The 15277-nt window shown below is 41.9% G+C and overlaps 1 protein-coding gene across 1 annotated transcript in view; it reads left to right on the forward strand.

The window, feature by feature from the left end:
• Positions 1 to 1535: 1535 nt before the first annotated feature.
• Positions 1536 to 15277, forward strand: part of LOC306937998 (venom phosphodiesterase CdcPDE) — a gene marked incomplete at both ends in the record, with an annotated part of 35285 nt that continues 21543 nt past the window's right edge. The window contains 4 exons of the mRNA XM_079522020.1: positions 1536 to 2931; positions 11844 to 11981; positions 12352 to 12477; positions 14998 to 15058. Coding sequence (XP_079378146.1) covers positions 1536 to 2931; positions 11844 to 11981; positions 12352 to 12477; positions 14998 to 15058 — 1721 coding nt within the window. The remainder of the gene's footprint in view (positions 2932 to 11843; positions 11982 to 12351; positions 12478 to 14997; positions 15059 to 15277) is intronic.

Genomic DNA, 15277 nt, shown 5'->3' on the forward strand with positions numbered 1-15277 from the left:
GGTCACCTCACCACCAGAGCGGTGGTCACCTCACCACCGAAAATCCAGTATGAATATAATAGGCCTTAAGACTGATATGAGGTTAGGGGACTTGCATGTATTTGGAGCTACTTCACTGGAGTCATCTACTGACCTACCAATTAAGATCTCAGTAGGCTTCATTCTGTGCTGTTGATCATGACTACCAGCAACGACTCACGTTGTCAACTGTGTGCCGGTTAAGACTGATATGAGGTTAGGGGACTTACGTGGATAGTTAAAACTGAGGTTAGGGTTAGATTTAGTGTTGGTGTTAGTAATATCGGACAACGTGTCGTCGCTGTCAAATCAGTAGACGTGACCAACGCAGAATAGTTTAGGGTTAGGTTAAGGTTAGTAGGCCTAATAGTCGGACAATGCGACCAACGCCAACGTTTCCTAATCGCAGCCAGTCATCTCCAGGCGAGCCTATTATCGGTTGATTTTCATTCGAGTCCGCTAGACTCACAGAGGAAACAAATAAAAGATGAGATGGGTTTAAGGTTCCCTTAAAGCTTTTGGTGATGGAGACGTATTTGTTGTACAGACTAGAGATCTCCATATATTGGGCATATCGGTCGGATCAGCAGTTCAATTTACAATTTACAATTTAGGCATTTAGCAGACGCTCTTAATCCAGAGCGATTTACATTAGTTCAATGTAGGTTTGAGTGTTGTGTTATGTTAGTGTTAATGTTTCAAAAAGTATAAAACCTTTTAAAGACATTCCAATGACCGTCCCTGCATCATTTCACACATACAGACTCTGTCTGTCTGTCTGTCTGTCTGTCTGTCTGTCTGTCTGTCTGTCTGTCTGTCTGTCTGTCCAAGTTACGGATAATTGGTCTGTGATCAATGCACCTGATTCAATAGCAAGGAGCAAGAACTAGTACCATAGGCTACTGTATGATCACATACCCAGCCTTTATTGGCACTGAATATTAAGCATCTAGGGTTTATGCGTCAGTAAAAAGTGTTGTTTATTCACAGGTGTGAGCATTGGCACAATCATGAAGGCCTTTATAGTTGTCAATATAAAATAACACTTCATATTTCTTTAGCCTTTGAGTTCTTTCCTTATCATGCAAAAACACAGACATAATTCACCCATTGTCTATTTTATTGGATTATTTAGTGGACTATTTAAATGGAAAATAGAACAGCAGAGAAATCACTCAAGTGGCAGTAAGCAAATGGGACCACAAAACGTATTGACACAGTTCACTGGCAATCATGAAATGTTACCTTGCCGATAGCATCGGAAATGCTTCGGCTGGAAGGCGCCGACAGTATCTAAATTTGGTGTGTTTGTGACGTCAGACCACAACAGCCTGTCTATATAAGTTGATGTAGATGCAATTGGAATTGCACTTATTTCAAAGACAACCTAGGCAATGCAAGAGACTCAGAGACTAAGAGAACAGCAAACCAATAGACACTAACCAACAGACACTAATCAACAGACACTGACTGGCAGATAGACAGAACAGACAGAGAAAATGCATCTACCTACTAGGATGACACTTCTAGCATGCTGCGCCTCCATGCTGTATGTACTGTATGTGCTGCTGGTTGGCCCGCCTTGGTACCAGGTGCTCGTTGCCACCCTCATCTTCTTCCCCACTGTGCTCTACCTGGAATCCTCCAGATCCCAGGTAAAAGAGACAGAGGCAGTAAAAGTGGGTGGGCAGACGAAAAGTGGCACCAAAAACAAGAAGGCCAAGAAAACAACCATTGAGAGCGATAGTATCAGCCTGCCTGAAGAGACAAAGCCAGTAGCAATGGGTGAGCTTTACGTATCAGAGAAAGAGGGCAGTGATGAGGATGGGGACGGATCTTATCAGAAACCCTTCAAGACCGCCCTGAAGGCTCTGTGTGTTGCAAAGGAAACTATTCCAACCATCTATGTGGACTCACAGAAGGCAGGGGAACGCTGGGCAGTAATCTCTAAGAACCAAATGAAGAACGCTAACAAAGCCTGGAATCGCCAGCTGTTGATGATTGCAGCCAAAGACAAGAAGGAGGCTGAGGACAGTGGGTGTAAAGAAACGGACTTGCAAGAGGCCAAGGTAATCATTGTTGAGAAGGATACCGTCCTGGAACCAAATACGGATAAGATACATCACATGGTTACTGGTTTCCAGGCACGATTGAGCGCGACCGAATCCCTGGCCGGAGACAACTTTACCAAGATGGCTGCAGCAGAAAGAACTATCAAGTACCTCCAAGAGCAGAACACTACCAAGCTAGCAAATACAACTATCAGTTACACCCATGAGCAGAATGCCACCAAGCTGGCCACAGCGGAAGAAAATATTAAGTACCTGCTAGAGCAGAATAAGTACCTGCAAGAGCAAAATACCAACATGAATGATCGGTTTGATCAGATGGTAAACCGGTCTCGGAGAGCTAACCTTTTGCTGGTGAATGTTCCAGAGGACAGTGAGCATGGCCAAAGTACAATTAGGTTTGTGTCCAACCTGCTAATAGAAATCATGGGCAGAGAGGTCTTTGATAAAGCTCCAGAATTGGACAGGGCACATCGAGTTGTTAGCCACAAACCCCAAGTGGGACAACCGCCTCGCCCCATCGTGGTGGCCTTTCACTGGCTCCAGGAGAAAGAGAAGGCAAAGCAATGGGCCCTCACACATGAGATGAGGTACAGGGGATGCAAACTGAGGCTTTATCCGGACTTGTGTTTGGGAACGGCCAAGAAGCGTGCTGCATTCAAACCTGTTAAGCAACTGCTATACGAGAGAGGCATACAATTCAAACTGCTTTACCCAGCACAACTGAGAGTCATGCTTAAGAATGAGACATTCACATTCGCCACACCTGAGGAAGCCCGCACGTTTTATGATAGCCTTTCAGACATTTCCGGACAACATTTTGATGAACAAACGTTGCGTAAACGTAACTTTCACTTTATTAACAACCCACAAAGTGGGTTCTTTAACTGATGTTGTTTTACATGTTGCTATGTGTTGCTAAATGTGTTGATACGTCTAATCTGACGACTGTGGATCAGAGTAGACTGTTGCTTTGTTTGAAAGTTCATAGCCCGCATACAGCACTTGTCACTGGACCAACATTTTTTTTTCTTGTGTTATTAAAAACAAAATCAAAAACAGTAATTATTATCGAAGCTGTTTAACCTATGTTAAATTGGTTGTCAAACTAGGCTATGAATAGTAATTCGTCAGCACTGTATGGGGGAATAAGGAAAGCAGATGAACAATGGTACTTAATGATGAATAGGATGCTGTGACAGTGTGTTCATCATAGTTTGAAAGAGGAATCTGATTGTGTTGGAGTTCTTATTGTAGGCCTACTGTACACAAAATACAGTTGAAACTGTACAGTCAGTATCACCCATATGGACTTTTTTCCCCCTCTTTCCTTTCCCCACCCCACTTTCCTATGCTCAGGTGTACCACGGAATGTGATGATTTGATTGACTGAGCACGGAAGGTGATGATGTATGATGATAAGAGTGCCCCTCACCTCACACAATTGACGTTTTGTTTTTTTTCTCATTCCCTCCACTTCCACATTCCCTCCCCTTGCCATCATGGTTCCAGCTCTGTGTAGGAAATGATGGTGCCATACTCAACCACATGGCTGGCACAACGATTCCCAAACATTTTCATTAAGGACCCCCAAATAGCCATAGCCATATGGTAGCTGTCCCCCACCCATTGCTTTAAAAAAGAAGAAAAGAGAAATGTAGCCAAAAATAGATCTACAAGCTCACAACGATCTGCTATTTTTGCAAAAGAAAAACAAACAAAAAGAGTTGTAAACATTTGAAAATCTTTGACTCTTTAGACATCTTTTTTAAATGTTTAAAAAAGATGTGAAACATAATGACAATAATGACATGGACAATATAGGGATGTTAGATTAAAGGTGGTTAAACTGGCACAATAATCTGATGAATTGAAATTAATTAAAAGTATGTTTATCCATCCATCTTCAACTGCTTATTCGGGGTCGGGTCGCGGGGGAAACAGTTCCAGCAGAGAGCTCCAGACGTCCCTCTCCAGAGGAACATATTAAGGGGATCCCGAGGCGTTCCCCCCATCTGGTCCTTGGTCTGACCCGGGGTGTCCGACCAGTAGGACATGCAGTCCCTAGGGAGACGCTCAGGAGGTATCCATACTAGATGCCCGAACCACCTTAAGCTTTCCAAGTGGAGATGCAGCGGCTCTACTCCGAGTCTCTCTTGTGACTGGACTTCTCACACATCTCTAAGGGAGATGCCAGCCATCCGTCTTCATGACCACACTTCATGACCATAGCTGAGAGTAGGAATGAAGATTTCTCTAATGTGTGTGTGTATTTTTTTATGATTTTTGTTTTCTTTTTTTGGTGGCAGGTGTTGGTGACACCTGGAGGCTCTAGGCACTGTGGGTTGCCTTCGGGCCTGGATCCTCCTTCCTCTGACACCTGGAGGCTCTAGGCACTGTGGGTTGCCTTCGGGCCTGGATCCTCCTTCCTCTGACCATGCCTTCGGGCCTGGATCCTCCTTCCTCTGACCATGCCTTCGGGCCTGGATCCTCCTTCCTCTGACCAGAAGTGACTACTGTGCGTTATTGTTGTTGTTGCTGCTGAACACCTATTCTCTTTTTTCATTTGTTTGACATTAAATGTTTATTTTTGAGCGGTGCAAACCACTCCAATAACCAGCTTTGTCTGTACCCGTGTCTGTACCTGTGTACCAGGTGTGTGCCTGTACGTGGGGCCATGCACAGGTGAGCATGGTTGCTATGGTTAGTGTGTGACGTCACTGCACCACTCAGTTCACACGGGTGTGATTTCTTTATGATACCACTCCACCACACCTCAGACAAATATTGTACTTTTTAGTTATTGTCAGCTTTATTAGTTAGCCTACTTTGTTGATTACATCATTAAAACAAACAAATAACTGATAAAATATTATATATTAGGCTATCCAATTGCATTTCAAGATTTTCACTGTAACTATATTTTGATAGCATACCTGCTATTTAATCAAGTATAATTTTGAATGCAGGTCTTAGGCTATTCTACATTGTGGTGTTGCCTTTACTTAATAAGAATTGTATACATTTCTGTGTACAGAATCTTTCATTTAAAATGTTTATCTAGATTAAGAGATTAGGGATATTATTATTATTATTAGGGATCAAGCCCGAAGGGGCGAAGTTAATTGTTTTCTTATGTGTTTCACAGTTATGGCAGTTCGCACTGAGTGCACTGGTGTACCCTCTTATTGTTCATATATTCAGTGCACTCGGTGCGTTGTCGTTCGCTGCGCCCCCGGGTGTGCTGAGTGTCCGCACTGGCCGACCATACTCAGAATTTGGGGTTGTTCATTTTGAGTGCATCACTGCATTGTCTCGAGCGCTCCCTGGGGGCAAAATGTATAAGATAGCAAGGCAAGCATTTAGTACATCGCCATACAAGTGTTCATCATTTACCTTGGCCCATGTTTTAACTGGTTAAAACAACAAATTGTAAATAAGCCACACTTGGTGCACTCTGTGAACTGTGCACACAAAAAAACTGAGCACATTCCCAGTACACATATCCGGCGGCGGACACACCCTCTCATTCCACTAATCCCCAATGTACTGTACACACATTCTGAATGCCCCTGCCGACAGATTCAGTAGCGCAGCGCGGAATCTGTTCTTGAGGGACTAGCAATCAACAGGGGAAAGGTTATCTATTAAATCAGTTACTAAGTTATCTAAAGCCACTCTCACTTCGACACCTTGGTCCAGAGGTCACCTCCTATTGTTTATGATCTGTTCATTTAGTGTCATTGAGTGTATGAACAGTATAAAGGTGTATAGTGCAGGTGTGTGTGAGTGTTGGTGTCTAGAACAGGGTTTTAGACATGGGTTACGGTGGCGAAAAGAGGAGACGGAAGTTAATGGTAAGTAAAATATTTCAATGCTACGAGAGCAAGTGCTGCTGTATAATTGTGTGTCAAATAGCTTTGGTGGAACTGGAGATTCATTTTGAAATAATGTTTAAAAATTCAGACTGTTGACTTCTTTTTGGATTTGTTGGGCTGCAACCTGCACTGCTTTTGATTTGCTACTGCAGGCCTCTTTTAATTGATTTTAAAAATCGTTTAAATGGCAATTTGACTAGTGTGTAGTAGTCGAACAGGAGGGTCCCCTATAGCTCAGTGGGTCGAAACCCAAAAGAGAGATTAGATGTTTGCACCAAAACTAGTGAAAATTGCAGATCTACAAGCACACCATGCGGGCTTTGCGCAGCATTGCGAGCTTGTAGATTGGCACATTTTCACTGCTTTAATTTGTTTTTCTTTATTTATGGAATTTATTAGATTTGTTTGTTTTTAAATGTATTTTATCATAAATAAATATATATATTTTTTATTATTATTATTATTATATATTTTTTAATGTAGGAAAGGGAAATGGGATTTTGAATTGAGTCATGACAGATAGGACAGTAGACTGACAGACAATGTGGAGAGAGATGGGGAGTGACACGCAGCAAAGATTAGAACCTGAGACATGCTGTCAGGCTGGCATTGCAACCTAAGGTGCACGGACCATCACACCAGCGGGTGCACAAGTCAGATATTTGAGCTAAAAGTGATCTTGGCTGCCAGTGTTTTACTGTTGTAGTAGACTGATCAGGAATTTCCAGAAGATCAATGAATGAATAAATAATCAATCAATCTTTTGGCATTACAAGGCATGCTAGTGGAAAGAACATGGTGGTTACTTTATTCTAGTGTTCTTTGAACAAAACCAAAGCACAGATTTTACTAGAGGTTACATGTCTTCTTCTGAAGATAACACGTGTGCTTGTGCGCATGCGTGTGTGTGTGTGTGTGTGTGTGTGTGTGTGTGTGTGTGTGTGTGTGTGTGTGTATGCGCAGTGGGCTATGGCTGTAGTAGCAGGTACTACGATCCTGGGTCTCGGACTGGGCTTGGGCCTAGCCCTGAGGGACTGTCATAATAATACAGGTATACTGAAGACTCGCACGCACGCACGCACGCACGCACACACGCACACACGCACACACACACACACACACACACACACACACACACACACACACACACACACACACACATTTTTGTTCTTTATTTGAATCCGCAAATTACAATACATTTTACAGGGAAACAAATATAACGGGGTTGACAGTTCATGGGCACCTATAAGGATACACATGGCACCTTCTCCTCCACATAGACAAACTGCATAACAGTCGAAACAGAGCAGTATTTAACAAGGTGTTGGTTTTGCTCTTTGTCTTAATTGCCAGCTATTGTCGTGGTCAGTTTATGTACATGGCCCATGCAGGCTTTCAAATATCAGTATGACGAATTTACTGTACTTCGATTCTCAAGGTTTGTTATGATTATGATGAATTCCTGTTCTATTATGATGAATTCCTGTTCTGTTCTTTGACTTTATATAGAAGTGTCTATTTGTACGTCTCTAAATGTGTTGATGAATTGAACAAGGTGGACCCTCTTGTAAACAAGTGTAATGCTTAATTGGGTTGTCCACTCACAGTTAACAGTCTTTGTATTGAGTTTGTGCTTGAGATGTACTGTAATTCTGCAAACTGTTAATAAATATTTCAATCGGCCCAGACGGTGGCGTAACCGTCTGGGCACCCGACTGGTAATCCAGTCGCAGTGTGCCGCGGGTTCGACTCCTGAGCCCGACACGGCCTTTACTGCATGTCTTCCCCCATCTCTCTCCCGTTTCCTGTCAGCCTACTGTCTGTCCCTTCAAAAACCAATAAAAGGCGTAAGCCGCAAAAAAATATCTTAAAAAAAAAATATATATATATTTCAATCAATCAATTCAAATGAATGGTTGGTACTTAAAATGTTTATCTTAACATGCCTGGTCCATGCACAAATCAAAGACACAGGCCGCCACCTCCAGAATCTTGTGACTGGTGTCAACCAAAACATCAGGTGTATTTGGATTGTTAGCAAAGATATCGCATACACAACTAAACCAATCACACGCACGCACGCACGCACGCACGCACACACACACACACACACACACCACCACCAATGCATGTTCGGACTAACGAACATCGGATCTATGGGCAGTTCTCGTTTTAAAGGTGTGTTTACGCACGCACGCACGCACGCACATACACACGACACAGTGGAACAACTATAAAGTGTTCTTCAAAGACACACTAAGCTAACAGCCCACTTTCTGCAAATGATTTAAGCCACAACTCATGACACTCACATCACTGCAAATATCACCACTCAACCTACTTGTTTGTACACGCGCTGCCACAAAATGCTGTGAAACTGTAACCATTATTTGCGTGTCTCTGATAGAAATGGGAAAAAGGATCATTAAATCAAGTAGGCCTATACTTAAAAGACCTATATGCATGCTTAACTCGATGATGCCTAAAACCATCTCAAGCTGGACCACGCGATTTTCCAGTGAGCTGTTACGGTACTTGTGAGTTGCCATAAACAAAATAGTTTAATAAAGTAGTGTGTTTGTTAAATTGGGCTTAAGCCTCCAATACACTACAAGAGTTTTGACAAGACTTTGGAAAGAGTTTTTAAAAGACTGCATTGTCGGCCTAGTCTAATTTTGTCTTTACAAAGTCTTGTCAAAAGAGTTTTGACTCAAAACTCTTGTAGTGTAGGGGAGGCTTTAGTGTCAGGATGTCAGCTGTGCTAGCTAGCCAACCCTTTTTTATCTTGACGCTTGACGCTCTGTCATTTATTTTATTTATTTATGTATTTGACAGGGACAAAGCTCATTAATCAACATGTCAGTTTTCACCTCAATGTAAATGGGCCAGAGTTAGCCAAAGCTAATTTCCATCTGTAGTCCCTGGGCAGGCTCATGATTATGACAGTCATGTTTCAGGGCTTCTGAAGTAACAAAGTCAGATAGTCTGGCAAGTCTGCAATGAAGTGACCGATAGGAAGAAAGGTAGAAACGACGTTATCTTATCTATTTAATGTGAAAATCACTTACTATTAGTAAGTGATTTTCACATTAAATTGATAAGATAACTAAAAGCCACTCGTGCCTGCAGGTCCAGAGTTCATATCCTATATATTGTTTGAAGGTAGTAGTGTATAGTGTGCAGGTGTGTGTGAGTGTTTGTGTCTAGAACAGTAGCCCGGCAGTCAGACTAGTGGAGTGGGAAATTTGGTATACATATGGTCTTTTTTTATTGGCCTAAAATATTGTCTATACAATTATACATACATTCATGAATCCATTGCTGACCGGCTGTCGGTATTGAGCAATTTTTTTAATAGAGGTTTATATGTGACCCTACCATTAACATCCTGATCCTATATAAGGCAAAATTGTAAAAAACAAACATTCCTTATGCTTTAAGTAGCATGTGAAACGTGTCAAACTAGGGGGTTTACATGATTCTGAATCCGTTCCGACTTCCGAGCATTAGTTTTGCACAACAAACACTCCTTGGGCTAAAAACATCCATAGCCACTTCCCCAATTGTGCCCAAAATGTGCTGACCTCATCACATTTGTGCTGACCTCATCACATTTGTCATGACGGCTATGTCCAGAGAAGAGGACTCTGACCAAGACATTATCCATTTTGGATATTGGATATTATTTTTCACAGATGTAATGTATCTTTTATATGTTCATCATTCCTCTTTTTTATTGATCTGTATGCATGTATTTCACTGGAGCTACTTCACTGGAGTTGTCTACTGACCTACCAAGATCTCAGTAGGCTTCATTCTGTGCTGTTGATCATGACTACCTGCAACGACGCACGTTGTCAACTGACTATGTGGCCGGTTAAGACTGATATGAGGTTAGGGGACTTACGTGGATAGTTAAAACTGATATGAGTTTAGGGGACTTACGTGGCTGGTTAAGACTGAGGTTAGGGTTAGAGTCAATGCATGATAGGCCTACTGCCTACTGAATTTCTCCAAAACGTCACAATATAACGTTTCACGCTGGAGATGGTTGCAGTAAGTCAGTAGACGCGTCTAGCTGTCTACTGCAGCATTCAATGCACTGATTAAACGTGATTTTGATTTACGATCAAACAGAGCACTTAAAACCACTTAAGCCCTATTGTCTACTGTATAGAGCGTTGCAGTCCCGCCTCCTGTCATGACGACGCCAGGCCCAGGAAATTAATTCCAATGCATTTTTCCCATAGACATTTCAAAAAGTATTTATTTAAAGACGGTTACGCCGCGGACAAAGCCAACTCCAGTCGTGACAAATCATGACAATAAACACAATATTTTGGACTAAACAAACAATTACAAAGAAGAAAAACAAAAAAAAAAGTGTTGTAACCTGCCGTTTTTTTCTACTTTCTAATTCTTTGTTTGGCCCAAAACATCGTGTTTATTGTCATGATTTGTCACGACAAGAGTTGGCTTTGTCCGAGGCGTAACCGTCTTTAAATAAATACTTTCTGAAAAGTCTATGAGGAAAATGAACGGAGAATCATTTCCTGGGCCCTGGTAGGGGGCGGGACTGCGACGCTCTATAGTCTAAGAATATTGGTGTAGGACCTACAATCTCATAACTTTCACCTATAATTACAGTAGGCCTATGGCCAAAATTGGGGCCCAGGCTTTTAAGTCACTCACAGCATTATGTTCATACCAGTTGATTCAGTTTATTCAGCTAAATGACCCATTTTCTGCAAACTATTGAAGCCCCAACCACCCAATCTACACCTACACCTACTTTTCCAAAATTCGCTGACATGCGTGTACTCTCTGCTGCCCCATCTGGCGGAGTCAGGTTATGTCTCTGATAGAAATGGGACAAACTACTTAAGCCAAGTAGTTTTATTTAAAGGATTGGCCCGCTCGACTAGATGAGCTTAATGCCTAAAACCATCTCAAGCTGGACCACAGGATTTTCCAGTGAGCTTTCACAGTACGTGTTGTGAGTTGCCACAAACAAAATAGTATTGCATAAAGTAGTGTTTGTTAAATTGGGCTAGTGTCAGCATGTCAGCTGTGCTAGCTGGCCCATTTATTTTTTAAACCATGCAAATGGATACTATACATGCAATCCCTCATAACTAATACAACCAAGTCGCTTTTCAAAGCACACCAATATGAATGGGATTCTGTAAGGGCTGAGGGATCATAGTGCTAAATGTATATGTCTAGGGATGACCCCGATCACAGCAGGACTCATGTGCCAGGTAGCCTACGAATTATCTGTGGGAGTCTGGTTTTGAACTTACAACCATGCACCTGTGATCCATTAAAATACCATACTTATTTTATAATGGATAGACTAAACACAGTATTAGTGTCTCAGTCCCTAACGGGCTCAAAATAATTACAGGTTATGCAGCTGATTAAAGGGAAGGATTACCCGTGGCAGTTTTTGCCCCATACCCCCCCAACTCAAACATGCACAGTCAGACATATATCTGCTACATGTTGCTCACTGTTCATATTAATGGTGACATGCAACATTTATCATGCTCAAGGATTGAGCTCGAATTAACACCAAAGGTCAAACTACAGCAACAACTTTCTAATTATCAGTTCCTTAGAGATAAGAGACTCTAATTTATGAAGCCTGACTAGGCCACTGGTCCCATTTCCTTTTGCATACTCTGCTATAAGTCACATTTTTTCTATACTTCATCAAAACAGATTTCCGTCAAGCAACACGGCCTGAAGCATACATCAGGCATTACCCATCATTCCCTTCTCTTACTACTCTTGTCTTTCTATACCTCTCTCCACTGCACTAATATTAAAACCATCAATTATAAATATATTTGTAATAATACTTTGTTTTTTACAGTGGAGTCACTGGATACATCCTGTAAGAATCGCTGCTACCAGCCGTTTGATGACAAGAATGCAGCCTGCAGCTGTGACATGCAGTGTGGCACCAACCACAACTGTTGCTATGACTACCATGACATCTGCCTGCAACCTAGTGAGCCTGCCACCCTGATAATTGACCTGTTGACTAGAATGAATTTATTTATTTATTTAACTCACTGGTTACCTTGTCAGGCAGCGACTGCCTAAAATAATCAGATTTGACATCCCACCCTGACCAAGGAAAAAAATCTAAATCTGCTATTTTCTGCCTCTTATTTTATTTGACAATTTGGCTAATGTTTGACCAGTTTTTATTGTATAGTTTGTTGATTTCTTTCGGCGCAGTTCTTGGGAGTATTTTATTTTTAACCGGTTTGATTACTTGCCTGGAACTATCAGTTTATCATTCTTTGTTTTATTATCCAATACTTATTTTTTTGTTATTCATGAATTGCTAAGATTATACCTGGTGTGTATTTCAGCCCAGCAGTGGGAGTGCAGCAAGCTGCGTTGTGGAGAGAAGAGACTGACTGGGAGCAGGTGTCACTGTTCTGATGACTGCCTGGCATCAGGAGACTGCTGTACCAACTACAAACATGTCTGCCATGGTACCGTACTGTAGAGAAACATGTCTGCCATGGTACCGTACTGTAGAGAAACATTGATGTCATGGTACCGTACTGTAGAGAAACATTGATGCCATGGTACCGTACTGTAGAGAAACATTGATGTCATGGTACCATACTGTAGAGAAACATTGATGTCATGGTAACGTACTGTAGAGAAACATTGATGCCATGGTACCGTACTGTAGAGAAACATTGATGCCATGGTACCGTACTGTAGAGAAACATTGATGTCATGGTACCGTACTGTAGAGAAACATTGATGTCATGGTACCGTACTGTAGAGAAACATTGATGTCATGGTACCGTACTGTAGAGAAACATTGATGTCATGGTAGCGTACTGTAGAGAAACATTGATATCATGGTACCGTACTGTAGAGAAACATTGATGTCATGGGAACGTACTGTAGAGAAACATTGATGTCATGGTAGCGTACTGTAGAGAAACATTGATGCCATGGTACCGTACTGTAGAGAAACATTGATATCATGGTACCGTACTGTAGAGAAACATTGATGTCATGGTAGCGTACTGTAGAGAAACATTGATGTCATGGTAGCGTACTGTAGAGAAACATTGATGTCATGGTACCGTACTGTAGAGAAACATTGATGTCATGGTAACGTACTGTAGAGAAACATTGATGTCATGGTAGCGTACTGTAGAGAAACATTGATGTCATGGTAGCGTACTGTAGAGAAACATTGATGTCATGGTAGCGTACTGTAGAGAAACATTGATGTCATGGTAGCGTACTGTAGAGAAACATTGATGTCATGGTAGCGTACTGTAGAGAAACATTGATGTCATGGTACCGTACTGTAGAGAAACATTGATGTCATGGTACCGTACTGTAGAGAAACATTGATGTCATGGTAGCGTACTGTAGAGAAACATTGATGTCGTGGTGTACCGTACTGTAGAGAAACATTGATGTAATGGTACCGTACTGTAGAGCAGGGGTTCTCAACGTTTTTGGCCGGGGACCCCCGGAAATGCTTTGGCAATGTCTCGGGACCCCCGCCCCACCCCCTCCCGACCCCCAATATAAATTGACTGCTACAATAACCTTAACCCATTTTGGGCGGGAACCCCTTTTGGTGTTTTAAGCATTATGTTATAATTTAGCTATTGAAAAATAGCAGATCTACAAGCTCATAGCGCGCCACCGAGTGGCGCGCTACGAGCTTGTAGGTCTGCTATTTTTGAAAAATCGTGAAAAAATAATAATAATTTGGGGACCCCCTAAAATAATTTGGCGACCCCCCGAGGGGTCGCGACCCACGGGTTGAGAACCCCTGCTGTAGAGAACCATTGATGTCATGGTAGCGTACTGTAGAGAAACATTGATGTCATGGTAGCGTACTGTAGAGAAACATTGATGCCATGGCATGATAATAACGTAGAGAACCATTCAGAATATGTCTGCCATGCACAAATAGAAACGTTCAGAACATGTCTGCCATGCTTTCAAAACATGTCAACCATGTGGGAAATGGAGGATACAGGACCTCTCAGTATAGTAATTGATTACGGTGCTCAGCTGTGTCCAGATTCCCCATGTAAGGCCCAAACCATACCAGCTGCAACTCCTTGCAACTCGCAACTCCTTGCAACAAAACAAACCACACCAATGCAATTCCTTGCAACTGCAAGGAGTAAATTAACAATCTACATCAGTGGTTTTCAAACAGTGGTCTGTGGACCACCAGTGGTCCTTGAGGGGGTTCCAGGTGGTCCCCAGCTAAATGATAGAGAGTTTTGTTAAACAAATGGACCTTTGTAGATCTTTATCTCTTGAGAGTGTAAAATGAACGGGTCCATTTGGTTTCATTTTACGCTCTCAAGAGTTAGAAGAATTGTTATTTTGATGAACGTTGTTATCCCTGTTATGCCTGTTATCCCTCCTAAAATACCTTAAAGTATACATAATATACCAACGATAACGACGCATATTCTAAGTCTTGTGTCTGAGAGGCTATATCTCATGGTGGTCCGTGGCTCAAATGCCAAATAAATAATGGGCCTTGATATGAAAAGGGTTGAAAACCACTGATCTACATGATCATACTACAGCAGCACACAAAAGCAGAAGAAGTAGCAGATCCACAAGCTTGAAATGTAGCATGAAGTGACACGTCTTGAGCTTATAGATCTGCTACTTTTGCTATCTTTGAATTTGAATCCTGAAAGGTACGTTTTGGACCTACCGGTATTATTTGAGCGTTCCACTCAACAATGAGCGGACTATAGAATAGTTGCCCAGGTACACTTGACCTTGTTTTGCATTGCCAGACTTGAATCGGCCATTAATTTACACATGGTGTCATCATTAGCATTAAAAAATATATATATTATAATACAACAAATATGTTGACATGCAATCTTTTGTGTGTCATTTGTGGCTTAGTGATTTGCAAAGACCACTGCTGTCTATTTCCCTCAACACTAACCCATCAGTCATGCTCTTGTCTGCATTTGTTTATTTTTCCAATGCAGGAGAGACGGAATGGGTGGAGGATGTATGTGCAGACCTCTCAACACCCACATGTCCAGCAGGGTAAACATAAATAAAAGTATACGTTAACTGATGATGAATTGCATCAGCATGTCTGATGACCGAAATGTCCACTCTGTTTTGTCCCCACACACTATTTTCACTTTTGTAAATCTATATTTTGCATACAATATGAGCCAGTGCGCAGGTTTTTTTTTTCCTCCCTGGAAATAAAAACGTCTGGGTTTCCGAGGCTAGTGCGCAGGCTTTTGTACTGGACAG

This window comes from Electrona antarctica (genome assembly GCF_951216825.1).
Source record: "Electrona antarctica genome assembly, chromosome: 15".
In the NCBI taxonomy this organism is placed as follows: domain Eukaryota; kingdom Metazoa; phylum Chordata; class Actinopteri; order Myctophiformes; family Myctophidae; genus Electrona; species Electrona antarctica.